This window comes from Mirounga leonina, unplaced genomic scaffold, assembly GCF_011800145.1.
Source record: "Mirounga leonina isolate KUSES-001 unplaced genomic scaffold, KU_Mleo_1.0 Mir_418, whole genome shotgun sequence".
Lineage (NCBI taxonomy): Eukaryota > Metazoa > Chordata > Mammalia > Carnivora > Phocidae > Mirounga > Mirounga leonina.
The window spans coordinates 4,196,968-4,213,095 of record NW_023270739.1 but is presented as its reverse complement, the minus strand read 5'-3'; the positions used below and the strand labels follow the sequence as shown (position 1 = coordinate 4,213,095).

Below are 16,128 nucleotides of genomic sequence, written 5' to 3'. Positions count from 1 at the left end.
TCACCAGGTTGCTGTGAGGCGGAAAGAAGATCCCTCCAGTACCTGGCCGCCCTCTTCAACCCAGGGGCCCGCGGGGCTGATGTGCCCCACAGCCGGGGAGAAGGTACACGGAGAAGTTTCCCCAGTGACGGGCAGCGATGGGCCCTGTGAGAGGGAGATGGCTGAGCTCTTCCCCAGCCCCAGGCAGGCCCTCTTGCCTCTACGGCGGCTCGGCAGTTGCCCGGCCCAGAGAAGGGCCGAGAATCCAAGCACCAGGTTTTGGGACAGAACCTGACTCGGGTGGGCTCTTCTCGTCCTTACCCACTTCTAAGGGAGCAGTCGTCTGAGGGAGGCAAACACCAGAGGTAGAGCAGGCGGGGGGAGGCTGATCTCTCCCTCGGCCTCCAAGGAATCGGCCGTTCCTAAAAAAGCCACGACGTGATCCTGTTCTGTTCGCAGGGCTTGCTTCCAGTACCCGCTCCACAACCCGGCAGCAGGGGGAGCTTGGGCAGTTCCCAGCCTTCGGGAGCAGGTTTCCAGGGTGGCAAAGAACCCCTCGAAGTGGGAACTCTGTGTCCTGTGATGGTGCGACAGGGGGTGAAAAGGGGCCCTTGGCCCTGAGGCACCCCAAGGGGTGAAGTGAGGAGGACCAACGGTCTCTTGAAGCCGACAGGGGCCCAAGTAAAAACAAGCCAGGAGCAGGCAGCAGGCTATTATATATCATGCTTTTAATACAAACTTAAAAAAATCTGGAACAATATAAACTGTACAGATTTGATCAATCTTTTTGTTTTGTTTTTAAACTAAATCTCTAAACACACCAATGTCCCATTCCAAAATATTGCACAACATTCTGAATACAAAATGCTTGATTGTATTCCTCCTTCACTAAAGAAAACAAGTTCATTACCCTGCTCCCCCAAGCTCCTCTCCACATTGCCTCAATGCCCTCCTTCCCATCCCGAGGGGTCAAACTAGAGAATCTATAGCTCACTGCATTGAGAAAAATACATCATTCTGGACTAAAAGTTTACATTCTTTACAAGACGATCCACCTTTTGATTTGTTCCTGGGAAAGAGGGGCAGACAGAGAGAGAGGATGGGGAAAGGGGAGAAATAGGTTCAATTCTCCTCTTTTTTTATTTTAAAGTTTGTTTTTCCTGAAAAAATATCTGTTTCTCTCCTCTTTTTAAGAAAAAATCTTGAAAAGAAAAAAATTACGTTTTTTACGTTAGAAATATACATATATTATATATACCTCTTACATTTTACAAATGTAGCAAATTATTCAATACAAACGGACACCAAAAAATGTAAAAAATAAAAAAAAAAGTTTTCCTACGAAACCAGGTAAATTAGTGCAGGTTTTTGTTTTCGTTTCCTTAAAAAAAATAAAATTGAAGCAAAAATGCCTAGATTTGAGACGAGACAGACTGAACTGGGCCCAAGAGTCCAGCAGTGGAGTCATGCTCCTGAACATACACTTTTCTTCGTATTTCAAAAGACACTAAGGGGTTGGTCTGCCCCTCCCCCTAGATGTGGTGAGAAACAAGCCGACCGGGCTGGCGGGTACCTGTGTCCGCGAGTGTAGGGGCATGCATCAGGCAGCATCCAACCTTTCCCAGAGAGCAGCCACCTGCCTGGGCCTGTCACCTGTGTGGGAGCGGAGGGCGAGGGAGAGGGTCGCCCAGACCGGGCCGGCCCGAGAAATCGAGGGGACAGCTGGTGCTGGGCTGAGGAGCCAGGGCGTTGCCCCGCTGGGGGAGGTAGAGCTGGTGCCCAATGCAGGGGGAGGAGGCTGGCAGTGTGTGTCTGGGCTGGACCCACTGCCACGGCGGTTGCCCCACTTGGGGTCACTGAGGAGGGCGGGGTGGGTCGGGGTGCCAAGGGCTTTGGTACGTTTTGGTGACGGGGGCCCTGATGCCACGTGGCCCACCAGCCAAAGCATCATGGCATGCATGGAAGCTGGCTCACTTGGGTCAGGTGGGAGAAACAGCTTCTCTTCCGGCAGAGACAGGAGCTGAGGCTCTCCTGTGATCCGCACATACCACCTGCGATGGCCAAACGCCTGTCCCGGCCGGCCTGCCCGAGAGACCAGTCCTCACGGCATCGAGGCCTAGTGGAGCTGGGTCGGGCAGTGAGAGGGGCCGGCAAGAGGTACCAAGAAGTTCTCACGCAGGCAGGGGCAGAAACATACTAAAATAACATCTACAACCAAAGGACTAAGAAGTCTCGATTCAAGGCTCAGGACTGCCCACTCTAGGCACTGACCCAAAACTCCCCCCCCCCCACCCCCCACGGGTGCTCAGGTGAGGAGCTCCCACCCTGGGTTAAGGTCACGAAACAGGAGGATCTGGGTCCAGGGACTTCTCTTAGGCATCAGGGGCTGGTAGGCTGGTATTCCCTCAGCCCCTCACAGCTACCCCCCCCCCTTTTTTGGTCAAAAACAAAAGTGCAGATCCCTCCGCAGTGTGGAAACCAGTTCCTTCTGCAGTATTTTCCCCTGGGAGTGTCTTAGGCTCAGCCGCAGTCTCACCCCAACACGTGACCCACCCTACAAAAGGACTGACAACCCACCCGGCCCATTCCCCAACCTCCTACATAAATAAGCACTTGCCGCAACCTGGAATCATGTTGGGGGGGAGGGGGTTTACATGGCTTGGAATCCTTTAAAACAGGACGGCAAACCACGCACACGCACGCGCACGCACACACACACCCGCACTTGCCCCACCTCCTTCCCCACAACCTCAGGCCCAGGGAAGAAGGGGCTGCACGAGAGGCCACGTGTGTCAACGGCTGGGTCTCCGGGGCTGTGGTGGGGGTCCGGGCCAGGTGGGGATGGTTTGTGGGGCCACAGGACAGAGATGAAAGCAATTCCACTAGACAGAGTGCTAACCTCTCTAGCGGGAGGGTGTCAAGTAGCCAGCCAGCAGCTCCCCGTGGCTCAGGCCTGGGAGGGAGCAGGGGCTGGGGTCAGACCTATTTGGGTGGCAGGGCCCAAGAAGGCCTGCTGAGGTTGGATGGCTTTGAGTGAAAGCAGAGCTGGGGGACAGAGGCAGTGACACGGGGCAGCCTCTCTGCTCTGGGCAGAGTCAGGCCCCAGCTGTGGCTCTTCCTTCCCTGCGAACTTGGACACACCAATCCTAAACCAGGCGTGTGAAGGAGGGAGGGAGGGAGGGAGGGAGCAGCAATTCACATCTGGACCATTCTTAGCACAGGAAGCCACTAATTAAAGATGTTATATAGAAAACTACATGTAAAAAAAAAAAAAAAAAGAAAGAAAAAAATATAAAACCCAAACCAACCAAATAAATCAGAGGCAGGCAGGAAAACAGCAGGGGGTTGAGTTAACCTCGATTCGGTGCTTCAGGAGCCCCCTCCCACTCCATGCCTGGGCTGGATCTTTTTTTCTAGAAGCCAGAGTAAGAAGACTGGAAATCTTTTTGTGTATTTTTCTTTTCCTCTTTTTTTGGCCTTTCTTTTCCTTTCTCCTTTCTGTGGTCTTGGGCGCTCCCGGCCCCGCGGCCCGACGGCGGTCAGTTGGCCAGCACGACGGGCTGGAAGGGCTGGCTGGGGTAGGGCATGGCGTTCAGGTTGTAGCTGAGGCCCTCCACGAAGGGGGTCTTCTCCAGGAAGAGGCTGTTGGTGCCGCCCCCAAACACCTGGGCCACGTCGAAGCTGCTGCTATTGCACGAGGCGGCGGCCCCGGCGCCCCCGCCGTCGGCCCCGTCAAAGAAGAGGCTGGTGGCGCCGCCCCCGTTGTACACGAACTCCTTGGCGTTGGGGGAGAGCTGCGACTGAGGGGCCGGGCTGGCCGCGACGAAGTTCAGTGAGTGCAGAGACAGGGAGAGGCTCTTGTGCTTCAGCAGGCTGCTGGTGGGAGAGCGGGCCAGGCGGGGCTGCGGAGGCTGGGGGCCCCCGGGCCCGCCGCCCGCCACGCCCCCGCCGCCCGTGGCCCCGCCGCCCTTCTTCATCTTGGTGGAGCCAAACTTGGTGGCGGCGAAGGAGGCGGTGGTGAAGGTGATGGGCTGGGCAGAGCGGGGGATGAAGGTGGGGCTGGGCGACTGGCCGAAGGACGGCGACGGGGAGCTGGACAGGGAGCTGTCCTGGCTGCCGATGGGCACGAAGACCTGTGCGTCGGGGTTGAAACTGCTCTTGAACTCCTTGTCCAGCTCTGGGGCGACACAGCCCTCACTGTCATCCAGGTACAGCACTTTCACCGCCCCCTTCTCGCCGATCTGGTAGGACACTTCGAACGGGTCGATCCAGACGCTCAGCTCCTCGGGCACGTTGGCCCGCACATCCTCCACGGCCAGGCCACTCCGCCGGGCGGCCAGCTCCACCACGGGGTCCACGATCTCCCCGATGTGAACACAGCGGAAGCCGGAGCCCTTCAGGGGCTTGTCAGGGTACCAGTGGCCTTCATATTTCTTTTTCAGAAGCCGCTCCAGCTCCTCGCCGAACAGGTCTGCCCGGCGCCGGGGCAGCTTGTTGTACAAGTAGGAGATGATAAAGTTCAGGGCCACTTTGATCTCCAGCTGCATGGTCCTTTCCGAGGCGGCAAATCAGCTCCGGGTACGTGTATACAAGCCGAGGGCAGTGGCAGGTGATGGAAGGTAGGCAGCCTTGGGCTCCAGACAGCTCTGCAAACCAAGAACAACGGACGGTATTATGAGTAGATGTGCAGAAAGCTGGGGGGGGGGGGGGGCAGGCGGGCAGGGGGAATCAACGGAAAGGATAGAAAAGCACCAACTTTAGATCTCAGACTCAGGGCCCCTTTTCTGCTCTACTAGTGACTAGCTTGACTGTGTGGCTGAGGGCAAGCCACTTTCTTCCGAGCCTCAGTTTTATCAGTGACATAAGGCTATCATGCAGAGTCAGTTAGCTCAAGGATGTAAACTGTCTCACACTGAACCTGCTATTTAGAAGGCACCTGATAAAATGAGCTATGGTTTTTCAAGTAATTCTAAAGAAACAGGAGTGCTGTGGTTTCCACTATTTTGAGAATCCAAGTCACTATACAACTGCTATCAAAAAAACAAAACAGAACAGAGAGCTGGGTGGCTCAGTCGTTAAGCGTCTGCCTTCGCTCAGGTCATGATCCCAGGATCCTGGGATCAAGTCCCATATCAGGCTCCCTGCTCGGCAGGAAGCCTGCTTCTCCCTCTCCCACTCCCCCTGCTTGTGTTCCTGCTCTAGCTCTCTCTCTGTCCAATAATAAATAAAATCTTTAAAAAAGCAAAAAGCAAAAAACCCACAAAAAACTGAGACCCTAATTCAACTGGAGAAGGGGAGGCTCTTGGTAACAAATCTCCATAACGTCTTGTTGAAGTCGTACTCCCAACAGTCACAGGCCAAGATATAAGTTTAAAATCCTTAGTTTTTCTCCTTAAATGGAAAGGGATACAGATCACCGAACAGGAAACAGCACTGCCAACTTTTCACTGGGGGCTTGGACTCCAGTCCCATCCAATTTGTCATCCTGGGCCCCGTCGGTGTACATGCTTTCTGGCTCGCTCTGGGTTTGCAGAACTGATATTTCAAGAACACAGTGTAACCAAAGGGCGCATTTCCACTGAGGCAGCCTCCAAGAATGGAGACAAGAGCACAGTCCCCAAGAAGTCAAGACCTGTTACACCCAGAGGTGTGGGCCCACAAGGGACTGCTGACCAGGGGCTGTCTCAGGGAAGCAGAGGAAATGAAACGGAGGCAAGACCCTACAGGCCAAAAAGTCCTTAAGAGCGGCACTGGTGTGGCCAGAGGGAATCTCTAGCTTTTGGCTAGAGGGTAGGTGATGAGGGTGGCAAAGAGAAGAAATTTTCCATCACCCTGCAGCCTCCAGCTGGGGACCCATCATCACTCAGTCTCCTGGGGACCGTCTGACCACCTGTCCTTGGCACCAGATCAGACTTATCAAGTGTCTGGAGATCCCTGGAGAGGAGACAGCCCAAGATAAACACTCAGATTGTTATTTTGGGATTCTCTCACAGCCAGCTCCCACAGAGGTCAAAAAGGTTTATTCCTGAGGTCTGGGCCAGCCTCATGTCTTAAGAAGAAGATCTGTAAAGTCCTGAGAGCGAGTGATTCTCATCTCCTCACTCTGGATCTCCAAAAGGGCAGCTCCAGGGTGGTCATGCTGTGGGAAAACTGAGAAGGACCACCTTTAAGGGTCAGCAGGGCCAGAATTTGTTCCCAGCCAGGCCTCTGGGTGGGAATGTGCTGCTGAGCTCAGTGCAGAGACAAGACTAATCCATGATCCATCAAGGGCATCTTTTGCCCTGTGATAGATCTGGAGCTGGATTTTGATTAAAATCCCTTCTGGGTCCAGCATAGAGTATTCAGGTGCTAATTCTAGGCTTGAGGATCTTGGAGTTTTTTGAACACCTGCCCCAGCTCACTTCCTTATAATTCTTTGGACTGGGGCCATGGCTCCTAGGGGTATTTTTAGGACTGGATCCTCGGGCAAAGCTCTCGGGTGAATATCAGAGAAGCAGCAGTGGGTCAATCTGGAGTATCACAGGACACTGGCCAGGTCCAGTCCCACCCTCATTTCAGGTCTGAGCAGAGGGTCACATGGGGATTCAACAGAGGTGCCATGAGCACAGATCAATTCCAGAAGGATTAAAGAGGAAAAAAAAAATGGTAAAGATAGGGGGCTTCCTGTTTATAAGGACTGCAGGGCTAGCCACCAGGACTGCAGGCGTCCCCCAAGAGGAAGTCTGTAAGGGCCATAGCAGCCCACCAGAGGTGTCCAACATGGAGGAAATTAAAAAGTTATGAAGAAAGTTGGCACTGGTTCCCAGCGATGGGCCTGGAGTTAAAGACAGTGTTTTCAAAGTGTTTTTGAAAAGTAAAACAGACTTAAATATGACATTATGCTTCCCCAAAGCACCACGTGGCCTCTTGGTATACCACTCAACACCAAAGGGCTCCTACACCTTTCTAGGCCTCCTCAAACTTTGCTGCATACATGCCTTCCAAGTTAACCTCCCCTGAAGTGTTCAGCCTCAAAATGGGAGCATTTTTTTTTTTTTTAAGATTTATTTATTTGACAGAGAGACAGCGAGAGCAGGAACACAAGCAGGGGGAGTGGGAGAGGGAGAAGCAGGCTTCCCGCGGAGCAGGGAGCCCGATGTGGGACTCGATCCCAGGACCCTGGGATCATGACCTGAGCCGAAGGCAGACGCTTAACGACTGAGCCACCCAGGCGCCCGGGAGCATTTTTATTTATCTATTTTTTTTTAAATTAAATTTTACTTAGTTAACATACAGTGCAATATTGGTTTCTGGAGTAGAATTCAGTGGTTCTTCACTGACATACAACCCCCAGTGCTCATCACAACAAGTGCCCTCCTTCATCCCCATCACCCATCTAGCCTGTCCCTGACCCACCTCCTTCCATTAACCCTCAGTTTGTTCTCTATCGTTAAGAGTCTCTTACAGCTTGTTTCCCTCTCTCTTTTTTTTCTTTTCAAAATGGGAGCATTTTAAATGCAGGCCAAAGTCATTGGGAAATAAGCCTCCCACCCCGAAGTACAATAGAACCACCGTCATCAGCCCTGCCTAGCGAACCATTTTCTGCAGCATAAGCAGCTAAAGCTGCACACCAATTTATACCTCAGTGACGCTGCCACACAAGGAAGGAAGTATAGAACGCCATCTTTGCCTCTTTAATTGGAGAACAGGCCAGGCCAGATGGCTGTGGGGTGGAACCTTTCAAAAATGCTGGACAACCAGAATGAGATTTTCTGCTCTATCAGCTCAGGCTCTAATTTTGACTTCAAGAAGCTTATGGAACAGAGGATTAAAGCACTGGTGCTGTCTTGTCTTTAAGTAAAGATAGGAGTGACCACTCCAATGAGTCTGTTCATTTTTTTTTTTAAGGCTATGGACAAATTCTAGGCTTATATATAAATATTCATAGATATTCATTCATAGAATGTGGTAAGATTAGAAAGCTTAGTAATAACTACTCTTCAATATAAGTAACAAGTGGATTCAAGTTAAGAGGGAAGAGAGGACTTTAAGATCTTCTCCAACTCTGACTCAGGTGCAAAAGGCCAGAAAGGTGGCAAAAAGTAAAAACAAAAACAAAAACAAAACCAACCAAACAACTCCCCTCCCGCCTCAAAAACCAAGTGTTTAACAATAGCAACATCTACCTTTTGTCAATATATTAAAAAGTTGCGAATGTGAGAGTAAATTCTGTCCAGTTTCATTTAGAATCTCAATCCTCCTTCACCTGTTTATTCCCAACAGTAAAATTAATGTGGGATTCAGATCCCTTGTGCTGACTTGTGTTTTATTTATTTTTTAAAGAAGATTTTTATTTATTTGACAGAAAAAGACACAGCGAGAGAGGGAACACAAGCAAGTTGCTGAGTGGGAGAGGGAGAAGCAGGCTTCCCGCCGAGCAGGGAGCCTGATGCGGGGCTCGATCCCAGGACCCTGGGATCATGACCTGAGCCGAAGGCAGACGCTTAACGACTGAGCCACCCAGGCGCCCCTTGACTTCTGTTTTAAAGAGTGCTTAAGAGAAGGACAAAAACGAGGTAAGAAAGGTGGCTGCTACAGTCAATGATACGGTAATGGAGTTTCCAGAAAGAGGTTATAACAAAAAGCGAAAGAAGGTTAAGAAGAAAACCAGTATGTTTTAAAGGGGAAAAGGAGGGATAATGATGAGGGAACTCCTCAGGCCCCCAAACCAGGAGTACCTATAAAATATTCAGGCACCTCAAGCCTGAACAACCAAATGGTCCTACAACCAAGCACTATCAGGTTCAAAGGAGTCTGGAAAGAGGAGTCGGGAAGGAGGGGTCCTCAATTTTGACAAGGCCAGCAGGTGTCGCACACCGAATCCCAGGGAGCGAGAGCCAGGTTCCGTGGGACCGCCTGGCCCCACCCCACCAGTCTCAGAGGCAGCGACCCAGGCCGGCGGGTATGCTTGCAGCCCTTCCAGGACTTGTGCCGACGGGACCACAACACCCCGCCCAGAGTCTCCACCATGTCCCTCAAACATGGACTGTGCAAGCCCAGCTGTTCCGACTAGGAAGGCCCTTTCTGGGGCACTCGATTCCTGCGAAGCCAGGAAGACTTCACTGAACTCCAACGTAGGCCGGGAGTGAAGGCGCGCTCTGCACTCTGGGAACTGTAGTCCTCAGACGCCTCACGCTCAGACTGGAGCAAGTGACCTACTTTCTCTGCACACTACACTTCCCTATGTGCTTTGCGAAGGTTCAGCCAGCGAATTACGCATGCCCGGTAAGGGGAGCTGGCCGAGGTTCGGAGAACCGAGGAAAAGTTTCCGATGCACATGCGCGCTGTGGTGGACGCCCCCATCCCCCCGCCCACCGCTTAATACATTTTATATAAATTTACCCATAAGGCCTACTCTCCTTATTGTACCACCCTACCGTATTCACGTCTTGGTCTCAAGAAAGGCTGAATTGCCGCCCCTTCCTCTTCACAGGTTCCCTTGACTGTTCAATTAAGGATTTCCTTCTAATGAGTTTTTTCTGGGTGAACACGGTGGGCTGGGACAGATAAAGGTCACACATCCCTCCGCCGCCCCCCCACCCCGCCCCTGCAGCTTAATCTGTATTCCTTGGACTGGGTGGTCTCCGTCTGGAGTTGCTGTAGGGACGGTGAATTCAAAGAGGAAAAAAAGCGTTTTTCACTTAATGCCCGGCGGGCTCAGCTCCAGCACCCCCACGGCCAGAAAAGGCAGGAACTAAACCCAGTTCTCCCCTCCTCTCAGCCAAAGAAATTCCCAGTTAAGCTGCGGGGAGGGGCCGGGCGGAAAATCAGAAGGCCCGAAGCCAGCAGGGCCCAAGCCTCACCCCTCTTCTAATCCAAGTCCGAGTAACTAGACCCAGCTAGGGAAATGGGAAAAGGTTCCGGGCAGGGAAGGAAAAACTGTGCATCTGACACCCGAACAACATATTCTAATACTTGAAATTGTTTTGTGAGTCTCCTCCCATTGCAAGGCCTGCTCTATGACCAGACTTACCAGATCCTCGGCAAAGCTCCCCTGCACGGTGTTAAACCTCCCTAATCCTTCCTCCCACACAAGCTTCTTTCCCCCACTGCTTAAGAGGGGGATGGGGCAGGCGCCCAAGAAAGCAATAGGAGTGTTTTTCTGCTGGAAAATCAAAGATGAGGGGCTCACTCCCAAGGTAGGATGGATAGGAAGGAGAAAAAGAAAGGTTAGACACTGAGCAAGGCACTTGAGACCCCCTCCGCTGGCCCAAGCTGCAGCCCGCTGTGTAGGGTTCTGGTTCCTCTGCGGGGTGGGAGAAGGCCTGCCAGCTGCCCCTCCTCTCTCTGCTCCCTTCCCCCCCTCCCTCTCTGGTCAAGGGCACAGTCCATCCTCCGGGCAGGAGGGGAACGAGCTTAGAAGTAGGGCTCTTCCTCCCAGGCATCTCACCGGGATCAACCAGAATCCACTCACTGGTATTGCTGTAAACGCACTTCACCCCCCGCCCCGCACAGTTTTCCCTTAAAACACTAAAGCCAAACGGTAAATTCTGGTTCAGCGGCCGGAGGACAGTCACCACTGATCGGTCCAAAAGGGGATGTCTACCTTCTATCCCTCAGCTCCACAGGGCCAGAAATAAACCCTATTAATTATTACCACCCCCTTCCCCGCACACGGGAAAAGAAGCAGAAAAACAAGGCCTGGATCCCCTTCCTTCCTCTGATTTATTTAATGGTGGTGGAAGTTATGTTTTGCGGGGGGGGGGGGTGTACAAAGAAAAATCTAGCGAGTCTCTACGATATGAAGAACTGAGGGGGGCGGAGAGGGGAGGAAATGCACCCCACCCGGGAGGGGGCCACACTCAGAACACGGAGCGGAGAGGAGCACCGGGGGAAAAGGCGGGGAGGGGGGGTTCTATCGGGGAGGTGGAAGGGGAAAGGAAAATGTTGGCCAGTCCTCGGGGTGGGGGCACGATAGCAACGTGCAGCGTCCAGCAAAGCGAAGAGCGAGAGTGGGACGGGGGTGGGAGGAGGCGTCTCAGGGGTCCCCGCCGCCCGCACGCTCCCCGCTCACTCACTCGGGTCTCCGCGGTGGCGGGGCGGTCTGCCGGTCGCGGGGAGGCTTCTCCCTCCAGGGTGGTTCTGGGCGCGGGGCGGAGGTCGCTCTTCCTTCCTTTCCGGGCGCCGCCGGGCCGGAGGTTGATGGGTCCTTTTTTTCGTTGAGGGTTGGGGGACAAGTGAGGGAGTTTTGGGCTATGACTCTCAATAATAATTCTTTCAGCTTTTTGGAGGTCAGGCTCGGCGGAGAGGGGACGGAAGGCGGGCGGGCGGGCCGGCCGGCGGCGACGGCGCGGGGATGTTGGACCGGAGGGCAGCTCGTGTCGCAGGGCGGAGAACGGTCCGGGCTCTGGCTAACGGGCGGTCCTGCCCTTCTGGCCCCGCGTCGCCCGAGCCACTCGCTTCTCTCCGGCGACGACCCGCACCTTCCCGCGCCCCGGCCCGAAGTGAGCAAAGTCAATGAAAAGTTTCACCCTTAGCAACCCTGCGCACGGATCCCGCTTCCCCACCCCTGCGTGATGCGTCCCTCCGCCCTGCAGGGGCGGGGCCGGGCGCCGGGCCGGGACTACTTCCCAGCCGGCCGGGAGGCTTAACCCTTCGCGACGCGGGGTCGGCGGCTCTACATGCCCTCCGGAGGCTCCCCGAAACCTCCTCCCGCCAGCCCTCCCGTGGCCGGCCTCTTCTCACTCAGCTCCCAGCTCAAACGCCAGCAAGGCCGCCCTTAGCCGGTCCAATGATGCTCGCCTCCCCTCCCCATCACAGCACCGTGCCATTTATTTTCTTCATGCCCCAAACCACTGAAAGCGTGCTCATCGGGTACAATGTTTCCCCAGGTAGACAGCGAGCTCTGGGAGGGCCCGGTCCTGGACTGGAACCCGGTGGTTCACTTTAGATGTGTGATATGAATGGATGTCGCGGGGAGGGGAGCTCCCGCCCCCAGCTCCCGTGGCTTGGGCCCTGCACCTGCCCCAGCGCCGACTGTTCTTAGTTTCGCCGGACCTGCTCCCCCAGGCCAGCTGGGCGAGTCCCTCCGGGTCTGGGCGTTTGACTGGCCGACCAACCCCACGGCTCTCGCACCGCCCCAGTTACCGTCCCTTAGCGGGAGGGGGAGCTGAGGGGATGGCGCGAGCTTGGGAGACGTTTCGCTCCTTTATTAACTCGGGTTGGCTCGAGTCTTCCGAGCGCCCCATGCCTCGGCGGGCGATGCTAACGCCGAAGGGAGGGCGAATGGGAAACCGGGGTCCGAGCACGCTGAGCGGGAGGAAGGGGAGGCGAGGCGAGGCCAGCCGGCCGGTCGGAAAAAGGAGCCTAGCGCCACATAAACCTTCTACTTGCTGCCTCTGGCCCCCCAATTACCTCGCAGCCGAAGAAGGCCCGCGCCGGCTCCGCGCAGGCGCACTAGCGCGCCCCCGGCCAGCCCCGGGCGGGGCTCAGCCCTGCGGCGGATTCCCGCGTTTGCTCTCCCGGCTGGCGACCCCCGTACGGGGGACTAGACAGAGCAACATTTCTTCTATATAAGAGCCCCCCGCCGGCGGGGTGTGGCGCCTGCCCGTGCCAGGGGCCCCAAGCTCACGCACCCGACGGTCCATGGGGTTGCAGACCAAGGCTCGCTGGCCCTGGACGGGCGCGCCGACTACGCGCGCTCGGCCACATTGTGACTGCGGGGCGCGGAGTTGAGGGTAGGGAGGCCTGTGCCCAGGTGAGGTCACAGGCGGACCGGACTGCCAGGTTGCGAGGAGCCCCTTGGAGCTTGCGCGTTAAGGCTTTTGCCCAGTCGCCCATTCCCCAATTCTCTCCCCAACCCCCGACCTTTATTCTCATTCCAGGCGGTTCCAGCCCATCCGCAGTCGCCGAACCCACGTGGGGTGGCGAAATCCGAAAGTTTCCAGCTACGAACAGTTTGCATTTGTTTGTTCCTTGATCTTTTTTTGTGTGTTGTTTTTTGCAAGGGCAGAGAGCAGCGGTGGTGTGGGGGTTTAAAAGCGCTTTCCTTGACTGCAGCAGAAAAAGGCCGGACTGGAGGGCAAACTCCAAGGGGACAGGGAGGCGCGAGGGAGCCTGAGCCCGAAATCCCCCATCCCCCACACACTGAGCGCTTCAGCCCCTGGGGCACCTCCAGGGACTACTTGCCTCGTGCGTCAGCGAGGGGCAGAGCGTCACTTACACGCCCCGCTCCGCTTTGCCCCACTCCACTCCTCCCCTTCTTTTTCCTCCCTCCCCACCTCCCTCCCCTCCCCATCGCTCCCCACTCCTCCCTTGCTCTCCCCTAGCGTGTTCCACGCGAGCAGTGAGACCCGGCCGACCTACAGGGTGCCAGAGCACCGAAGAGCTAAAAATATAACCCGTGTGTTAGCAACAGCCTTCCCATTGGTCGGGGAGCAGGGAGAGGCGGCTTCTGATTGGGTTTCCCATCCAACCGCTAGGATTAAGAATGGGGGCCAAAAACCCGGGCGCTGGGCCTTTGGGAAGAGTGTGCGTTTGCGCAATGAGGCATTGCAAAGGATGCTGGTATTTGAAGTCATTTATTAGAGGCAGCAATGGGTTTGAATCCCAATTGTGTCCACCAACCGTGTTATCTTGATTTAATGGTAACAGATCTCTTTACATCATCAAACCTGTTTTCTTGTTCTTAAAATGGAGATCGTGTGAGGATTAAATATGATACAGGATGTAAAGCCTGGCTCAAATAGTTGTTATCCTTAATTTAAAGGTAACTGTTCAGGCCAGATTGCATCCTACATATCCTGTGCACGGTTCGGTGTGTATTCCCCAACAAGAAACCTTACTATAAAGAACGATGAGAAAGAACGGTTAGGGTGAACTGAAACGAATTCTCCTAGGGCATCTCAGGAAGGAGGGATGGAGTCCATATAAGTAGATAAAGGGTAGACATCTCCTACCTAAATTCAGTGCAGGCTGAGGGATGGCGCACAGAATCCCTGGACAGAAGGCATAGGATTTCTGCGTGTTCGTGCTTTTGTTCTAATCTCCCCTGCAGTGCTGGAAACACACCAGGCCTGAGCAACTTAACTAAAACAAAACTGAGAAATCCAGCCTCCTTGGCAGTTGGGAGCTCTGGGTAAAGGGTTGGCATATAAATAGGAAGGGATAAAATAGAGGGGCGAAAGGTAATCACCATTCTTAACTGCTGATGTGTCCATTGGTCATGTGGCGAGGAGGAGACAGGACGTTTTGTCTCCTCAGTGTGTGACTTCATCTTGCCAGGGCTTAATTGTGAGCTTAATTCCACTCAAGCATCCCACAGTCCCCTCCCATTTTAAATAATCATATGTTGAAAGGTACACACCATGTTTTCAAAATGGTGAGCTTCAGAAGCAACTCCCCTGTCTGAGAGTAAGCAAGTTATACCAGATGTTTTGTTGCCTTGACAAGTCAGGCTGGTAATAACCCCAATTAACTCTCAGGGGTGAGTCACTCTCTCATACACACATGCTAGGGTGAAAAATTTTGTAGTTCCTTTTATGTTATCTAAGAAAATAGCTCCTCGTATTTGACTTTTTCAGATCCACTGCTCCAGCTGGGCAGGAGCAAAGACAAACCCAACAAAACTGGCTTCAGGGAAGTAATTGGATGCAGGGCAAATGACTGCTATTTATTCAACAATGTGAGAGAACAAACCTCACTAAAGGTTTGCCTGGACACTGAAACTGCAGTGTTCGAAGAAAGCAACATTTTAGCCTTGGTGGCAGCAGGCCACTTGGGATCGAGTTGATAAGCAACCAAATAACTGGGGAAAGATGGGAATTGGAGTGCTTTTTTGCAAGGCAAGAAAATTTCAACCAAGGCAAATAATCTTCCACTTTTATGCCTAGCTTCAAACTACTACTAAAGAGCTGCAGATCAGAATAGGGTGACATCGTTTTTCTGAAATTTGGTCAGTTCAGTTTGATTCCCCGTGGAGTTAATTTTCTTTTTTCTTTTGTTTTTATTTCCAGTATAGTTAACAAACTGGTTAATCTTAAAGATTTTATTTATTTATTGGAGAGAGAGGGGTGGGGGTGGGGGGAGGGGCTGAGGGAGAGGGAGTGAGAGAATCCCAAGCAGGCTCTGAGCTTAGTGCAGAAGCCAGTGGCGGGGCGGGGGGCTCGATCTCACAACCCCAAGATCATGACCTCAGCTGAAATCAAGAGTGGGCCGCTCAACCGCGGGCGCACCCAGGCACCCCGATCTTAATTTAGAAACTGCTAACTTGCAGGTCAAGGTCCACACCTGGTGGATGTACTATCTTGGTGTATACTGACACATTAACATTTTAAAAATGAAGAGGGAACCATTTCGAGGACCTTCCATGCCAGGACTTAAATGTTTATCTATGAAAAAGCAGGAACCCACTGTAAAAGAACTACTATTTATGTAAAGACTTCTTCATAAGGGTAAGGAACTTACAAGGTCAAATTTAATCCTTACAACCTGAAGAGGTAAGCCTTGTTATCCTTATAATTTTTTTTAAGATTTTAGTTATTTGAGAGAGAAAGCAAGCACAGAGGGGAGGGAGAAGCAGACTCCCCGCTGAGCAGAGAGCCCAACACGGGGCTCTATCCCAGGACCTTGAGATCATGACCGGAGCAGAAGGCAGATGCCCAACCAACTGAGCCACCCAGGTGCCCCTATCCTTATTTAATAGATAAGAAAAAAGAAATAAAGAAAGGCTAAATGACTCACTAAAGGTCAACAGCAGAGCAGAATTCAAATACAGGTCTGATTATAAAGCTCACACATTTAAAAAATTTATTTATTTATTTATTTATTTGACAGCACAAGCAGGGGGAGCAGCTGAGTAGGGAGTCTGATGGCGGCCTGCTTCTCCCTCTCCCACTCCCCCTGCTTGTGTTCCTTCTCTCGCCATGTCTCTCTCTCAAATAAATAAATAAATAAAATCTTAAAAAAAAAATTTTTTTTTAATTAACTAATTTTTTTTTTTAAGATTTTTATTTATTTATTTGACAGAGAGAGAACGAGCAAGAGAGCAAAAGCAGGGGGAGGAGGAGAAGCAGAGGTAGAAGTAGACTCCCCACTCTGCAGGGAGCCCGATGCGGGACTCGATCCCAGGACCCTGGGATCATGACTTGAGCCGAAGGCAGACGCTTAACC

The 16,128-nt window shown here is 53.0% G+C and overlaps 1 protein-coding gene across 1 annotated transcript; it reads right to left on the bottom strand.

Annotated features, from left to right (window-relative positions):
* Window positions 1-690: 690 nt before the first annotated feature.
* TOB2 (transducer of ERBB2, 2) lies at window positions 691-12,929 on the bottom strand. Its single transcript, XM_034987421.1, has 2 exons — window positions 11,037-12,929; window positions 691-4,625 (listed from the first exon to the last, which is right to left on the bottom strand). The coding sequence occupies exon 2, from the start codon at window positions 4,524-4,526 to the stop codon at window positions 3,519-3,521; it is 1,008 nt and encodes a 335-aa protein (XP_034843312.1). The 5' UTR covers window positions 4,527-4,625; window positions 11,037-12,929; the 3' UTR covers window positions 691-3,518.
* Between the last annotated feature and the right edge of the window lie 3,199 nt (window positions 12,930-16,128).